General features: G+C 54.1%; 1 protein-coding gene across 3 annotated transcripts in view; it reads right to left on the bottom strand.

Moving 5' to 3' along the window:
• Positions 1–2,406: 2,406 nt before the first annotated feature.
• Klhdc10 (kelch domain containing 10) overlaps positions 2,407–7,010 on the bottom strand; it is a 48,925-nt gene continuing 44,321 nt past the window's right edge. For all 3 annotated transcript variants that reach the window (XM_055608100.1, XM_055608101.1, XM_055608102.1), the window contains one exon: positions 2,407–6,955. In XM_055608100.1, the coding sequence (XP_055464075.1) occupies positions 6,746–6,955 (210 nt within the window). In that variant the 3' untranslated portion in view covers positions 2,407–6,745. The remainder of the gene's footprint in view (positions 6,956–7,010) is intronic.

Here is a 7,010-nt window from a genome sequence, read left to right as displayed (position 1 = left end):
TCTGCCCCCGGGGGCCTTCCTCCTTCCCCAGGTCTTCGGGCTCTGTCGCTGCTTCCTCCCTCGCAGAAGGCAGCTGGAACTGGACACCATCCCTCCAGCTCCCTGTGCCCCCAAGCCATCCGCTGGCTTCCTCCGTCCTCTTCTCCCGGTGTACTGGGTAGAAGCCCTGCTCCAAGGTCTGTCTGCCTGGATCCCAGGCTGTGCACCGTGGGTGGCCTTGAGGCCAGGGCGTGACCTGGACGCTCCAGCTCTGCCAACCTCGTGGCCCGACTCGGCCCTGAGCGGCCCGCCCCGCTGCCCGCCAGGGGGCGCCAGGGAAACCCGTGTGGACACGGGAGCTCTGAGGGACTGGCTGGGGGAGCCGGGGCTGGGGGGGCGGTCCCTGAGGGTGCTAGCACGGGTTTGGTGCCCAGCCCCGGCTTTGGGAGAGCTGCCTCCCTTGGCACACACTGTGGTTGACCTTGGCCTGTCCTCCTGGGAAGGCTGGGACCTTCCAGCTTATGTTCCAATAAAATGTTTCTGTGTGCTTTCTGGTTTGGTTTGGTTTTGAGAAGCCCAGGCTGGCCTGGAACCCGCTCTATAGCCCAGGCTGGCCTCAAGCTCAGAGACCCACCTGCCTGGGCCACTTGGGCCCTCAGGCACTGGGATGGAAAGCTGGAGCACAGCACTCACAGCGCCGGCTCGCAGAGAAGTGCTGGGCTGATGGCAGATTCGGCTCCGCCAGCAGGGACAACGGGGGCAGGCGGCTGTGGGCGCCACAGTCAGGGTTCCCAAAGGCCCTATCTGCGAGGCGGCAGCGCAGGGTGAGGAGCACATGCTGGCCTCTGAGAGACCTAGCCTGGGCTTCCTGGCCGGAGGGTGGGGTCACTGAGGGCCTCAGCCCGCTGGCTAGGATTAAATTTGCTCCCTCACGACGGGGTGGGCAAATTCTGGATACTGGTGAAGGTAAGCATCTCCTCGGCCCAGACTTTTGGTAGCTTTTGTCACAAGGTTCAAAAAAGATCAACTGATCTCCAGTCCCTTCCGAGGTGGCACACACAGGGACCCCGCAGTTTCACAGACCCAGCTTCTGTAAAGATCCTGGCTTGGAGTCAGGTACCGAAATAGCAAGGGGCCCAGCGCACCTGTCCCTGCCCGTCCCCCAGCCCCGGAGCTGTGCCGACAGCCACAGTGCGTCGCCTCCCGCCTGGGTGGAGTCCAAGGCAGGCTCTCCTTGGCATGGAAGCGCCCTCCGCCTGCTTCCGCCTGGCTAAGGGAAACAACGCTGCACAACACTAAGACACTGCACAACACTGAGACACTGCACACACTGAGACACAGCACAACACTGAGACACTGCACAACACTGAGACACTGCACAACACTGAGACACAGCACAACACTGAGACACTGCACAACATCCCAGCACTGCACAACACTGGTCTGGCTCGGTATGCAGGGACAAGCCAGCGAGGAATGAGCTTTGGGCAACACAATAAAAGCACACAGCTAAAACAATTTTTTAAAAAAACACACCTTCTCCTTCATCTTTCCCCTCTAGGACTGGCTCTTATGAGATTTCTAAGAGCAAGCCCGGTGTGGTGGCGCACGCCTGTGATCCCCGCACTCAGGAGGCAGAGGCAGGTGGATCTCTGTGAGTTCAAGGCCAGCCTGGTCTACAAAGCGAGTCCAGGACAGCCAGGGCTACACAGAGAACCCGTCTGGAAAAATGAAAACAAAAAGCAGCTGAAGGGATGCACGTCTTCTCTCTGGCGGGGCTGAGCGCGCACTCCAGGAGGAAAACGTAAGCGCCTGCACAGCTCACTTTACCTACCGTCTCGCCAGCAGCTAACCGAGTGCAAACCTTTCTCTCTGTACACTTACACTGCAATGCAGAAGGGAGCTGTCCTCAGAAAAAGCCAGTGGGAACAGAAATGAAGATGTGTCCAACTCTGGAAGTCAAGCCTTCTAGATGTGGACGGACTTAACAGAGTTGCGGAGGCATTGATGGGAGCATGGCCAGAGGGGAAGCAGGGCTAAGAATCGGGCTTCGCGCTCAGAGAACCCCAGGACAGGACTCAAGTCCGGCCTCTTCTTTGGGCTGTAAGTCCTGAGTGTCCCCGGGCCTCTCCCCGCCTCTCCTCAGGGAGGCCGACACTGGGCAGAGCCGCTCGGCACCGGTGTGGGCACGCGAACCGGCACAGTAGCAGGCCGCCACGGCCGGCTCCTGCTGAGAGCCGGAGTGTGCAGGAGTTCCACGAGGTGAGCAGGGTGAGCCACACAGGGTGGGGCCGGGGGGCACACCCGGGTCAGAGCAAAGCTGACTGTGGTGCAGACTGGAGGCAGAGGGACGCAGCTAGGACGGATGCATCCGTCAAACCGGTGAACTCACACACGCGCACAAGTCACTGCAGACAATCACAGCAACTCGGACCAAGTGATTTAGAGATTTATTGATCAGATTGTTTTAGAAAACCAACAGCGAACACTGACAAGGTACATAAGTACAGATTGAACATCTCAGGGTAGAGTCACTTGCTCGTAGGGAACCAGGGGAGGTGGAAAAGCTGTCCTGACCACATGGCATGCACACAGACTGCAGGACACCCACACTACGTCACAGGACTGTGGCAAACAGCTTTAAAGTAAGGCAAGCACTGTGTGTGGCCTGGCACACCTGCAGGAAGAGCCGCAGCGGCCCAGAGAGGGGCCATCCTTTCCTGCCTGTTCCTTGCTCTCCACAGGGAGATGCTGGCACGCTCCTGTGCAGGCGCCACCCGCCAGCGAGCTTCCTGCTGCCTCCTTCCTGTTCCTGACTGTCACTAGCACAACAGCAATTACTACTCAGTGAAATCGGCCTCTCCTCTGCACACCCTGACTCCCCCTGTGCAGGCGAAGTGGGGCCTTGAGAAAACTTCCCAAAGTTAGGAAATCCACAACATGGAAAGACACCAAGAAGATGCCGTCAAAGCGCGGCTCAGAGCCCCTGTTCACACCAGACAAGGGAGATAGTGTTTTCTTTCAAATTTCACAAGTGCAGAAGTGTGGCAACACATGGGGGCTTCAGAACCCCACGCACCTCCTTCAGGCCATGCCAACACGTCCAGAGTCCTAAGGTCCCTGGGGACTGACGGGACTTAACAGCTGGGGGTAACCAGCTCTTGAAACGTATAGCTATAGCAACACACCCTCATTCACCCCGAAGCTCAACAACAGGAAACCGGAAAAACAAAAGGGAAAATGGTTTTCTGGGCTACCTCAGAGAGCTGGTGGGAGGGGCCGCTCTGAGCATCACTAGGACCACAGAAAACCAAACTGCTTTTATGGGAGACAGAATCCAGCACCGTCCAAGAGGGTAGTGGCACCTTCTTGCACACCAGGAGGTCAGACTGCAGGTGACGCCAAAGTCAAGGGCCACAAAATATGTTCAAACGGTGGGATTTCTGCTCCTGTCAGCCACGGCCTGTTCTTCCCACAGGAACGAAGAGCTCTTTCTGGCCAGGAGGCAGCAGAGAACTCAGCAGCAGGCTGCGCTCAGGGCGCCATCTCCCTCAGGGTTCCACCTGTGTCCAATGTCAGAGCCCAGCACCTCAAGGCTAACCAGGCCCTGGCCTGGTGGCGGCCTGCCAGCCCTCTGTGGGCTTCTTTCCCTTCCTAATTACTAGTCCCTTGAAAAGGAGGTGTTTGCGGGAAAGGACTAGAAAGAGAAAAATCAACTGTTTAACAGAAAAGTTGAAACACTGATTATCTACGATTTCAACTGTCTGTGCTTTCATCTTGCTACTGTGAACAACCAAAGGTCACTGTCATACTTCCAATCTAGAAATGTCAATATTTTCTCTATAGATATAATTTTTAAATCTAGCTCTGTGCAGGACAGGAATGCTATAAAGCAAGCTTTTATATCAAGTCCTTAGGCCCTGAAAGAGGATTTCTGCCAGTGAAAAGAAGATTTTGTTTGCCCCGAAGAGCAGGTAAAGTTTCAGTCTAATATATATTGCTTCCCAATTTTCCGTGCAGTGGAAAACACCTTAGAGTGAGAAAGCCATCATTTAACAAGGTACCACACTCCCAGATAAATCGGTGTATGTGTGGGGAAACCGAGTCACTGTGTTTTAATTCTCTACTTGGGCACCACTTTCAAGCGGACATCCTTGCTCCTGGGCAAGGCATGCATCAGGAGACGTCAAACAGGAATGGGCGTCAACTCTCACAACCTGAGGAAAGTAACTTTTTATGAACCGGAAGAAGAAAACATGGACTTAAAAAAACTCCAGCTCTCCCAAGAAGTTGGCTTATGAAAATTCTTGGCATAGTTCCACTCTAAAGTAATAAGCTGCCCTGCCCAAGACAGGCGGAAAAAGTAGTGAGGCTGCTTTCCAGTGCTGCTTCCACCCACTCTGCACAGACTCTGCCTACATATTGCACTTCCCTTTCAGGACTGTGGGAAAATGGCCAGGAGCACCTCAAGACGCAGAGGAGCAGCAGGCAGCAGAACCTTCCACACATGAGGTGATGCCGCCGGGAATCCAAGTGCGGGTTACAGAGACACCACAAAAGCTGGTGACCCGTAAGAGAAAAGCCCAGGCATCTTCCTCTAAGGCCTGCTCTACAGTCATTTGGCATCCAGAGCCTGTGTGTGTGGGCAGTTAGGACACGCAGGCTGCTCCCGGCACCATTTTTACTAGTGTTCTATTCAAAGACACTTTAGACCACACATGTATTTGAAAGATACAGAAGGTGGTTGATGACAGGCCTCCAACATCCATCTCAAAGAAGACTACCTTCAAAAGGCTCAAAAGGGTGATGGCAGGTTTGGCTTGAATCACTCGGACCCCTCTCCAGCTTCCTGATGTAACCAGAAAGGCCTTTGTGTATTCCAAGGACCATGGCAGTCAAAGCGCAGGGGCTGAACATTCAATTCCGTCTTTGGTCCCTACATAAAGCAATGACAAAAATTCTGCCGCCCTGGAAACACAGCTTATTCAGTTTGGAGGCATGTCCGCCACGTGTCCAGAGAGCCTTGCTCTGGAGAGGGAGGCCTAGCGGGGTGGCAGGGGCAAAGCCGCACCAGCAGGGAGAGGCGAGATCTGGGGAGGGACCGCTAGGAGCACCCATCTCCTCACTCCTCAGATGGCCCAGACTCACAGATGTGCCTGCCTCCTTCAGGGCCGCAAAGCAAAGGTTCCACTAACTTAACCCACATGGAGGGGGGCATGAGGCCTGCCGGGGCGCTCGCCAAGAGCCCACCGTAGAGCTGCACACTGCACAGGGGCCTCCTAACCACAACTCAGAGTGACTTCACACCCACACAAACCGGAGACATCTCCCCGGGACTAAAGGAAAAATAATAATGTTAAAGCTAGGTGAAAAAGAGGCACTTAAAGGAAAAATGTGTTGGAAATCGCCTGCAGGTCCCCTCTGCAGGCCTTGCGGAGGTGGGGCTGCCGCACCCTCCCGCAGGCCTCTGGAATCCTGACTCCACCTACGGATGCCCACAAGCTTCCACAAGTAACTCCCTCAACGCTTCTAGCAGCCTGAGGACAAAACAAGTGAAAACTTTGGTGACTTTTCTTTCTAGAATTAACAAAACAAACTAAAACTAAATCTCTCATCAAAAAAAGCAAATGCTGCTCAGTTTCACTCCTTCCCCTGCTGGTTTTTCCAGTGGCACTTGCTTCTTGAGGAAGGATAAGCCTTTTGCCTTAAGACCTTCTATCCAGTTACCAGGCAATTAGAGCATCGTGGACACTGAAGCAGACATCAGAGGAGGCAACAAGCTCAGGAGGGAACAGAGAACTGGCTGCTCAAGAAAACACAAGAGCATGGTCCAGAGACAGGAAAGGAACACGTTCTAAAACAAAGAGCTGCTACGATATAGCCCATGACCCCAAGCAGAAGCTAACACAAGCAGGGCTGAAGGAGGCAGGTATTCTACTCTACTGCCCGACAGTCACACCACACTTAAAATCTACAAATCCCTATCAACAGGTCAAAGACATATTTAAAGCCGTTAAGAAGCGCAAGGGAAGTTCAAGACTGCCTGGAAAGGACGTGACACTATACATTTAGCTTGAAAGATGACAACAGAGGGCGATGTGACAGACATGCTCAGTCTTGGTGGGCCAACGCTAACCTTGGGTGCATCACAAGGCTGAGGGGCGCGATAATCAAAGCTTGCCGAACTGCCTGCTCTCCCCAAGGTCAGTTCTGTTTCCACCATGTCATCAACCTCTGCTGTGAGTCCAGCCACTCAGACACAGCTCAGAAACACTAACTCTGCGTCCAGACACAACACCGCCCTGCAAGACCATGAGGTTACCGTTCTCCTCACTCCAGTTCCCAGACTCCCTGCTACTGCTGCTGCTTTCTAAGCTGTGTTGGTTGATAACGCTTTAATCTGTAGTGCTAGCTAGACATGGACAATATATTCAGAATTTCTTAAAAAAAAAAAAAAAAAAGCATCAATTTCTCTCTCTTGATTCCTAGCCATTATTAAGGTACTTTCCGATGTCCCCTCAACTCATCGGGAGAGAGGGGCGCGTAAGTGTGGGTGCATTATGGGGCAGGACGGAGAGAGCAGGGAAGAAAGCACGCCAGAGAGGTGTCCATCAACGTAAAGACACTCCCAGAAAGGCATGGGATGTATTTTCGGAATAAGGCCTGGTCAGGGCCACCAGCCCCCCTGGTGGTACACTCTGCACTGCCCATAAATAAGGAGCCTCTTTAAATTAACATTTCCAGTTTCGGCGCAGTCCGGAAGGCCTCACTTCAGGCGCTCGATCAGCTCCTGTGTGAGTCCGAGGTGCAGAAGCTGTGTTCGGGAGAGGTTTGCCAGGCTGGGGAAGGCCGCGAGCAGCCTCTCCCAGGCCAGCTCCAGCAGGCTGGGCACCACCAGCCAGATCTTAAACAGCGACCCAGTCCGCTTGTTCTCGTGGATGTTCACCACGCCCCCATGGATGTACATGCAGCCGGCCTAGGAGCAGATGTGAGAGGAGGACACGTTCATAGGGGAGGGAGAGCCACAAGCT

This window comes from Psammomys obesus, unplaced genomic scaffold, assembly GCF_907164565.1.
Source record: "Psammomys obesus unplaced genomic scaffold, mPsaObe1.curated_primary_1811, whole genome shotgun sequence".
Classification (NCBI taxonomy): Eukaryota; Metazoa; Chordata; class Mammalia; order Rodentia; family Muridae; genus Psammomys; species Psammomys obesus.
Note: the sequence above shows the minus strand (reverse complement) of the source record. Positions and strands in the feature narration are given on the sequence as shown.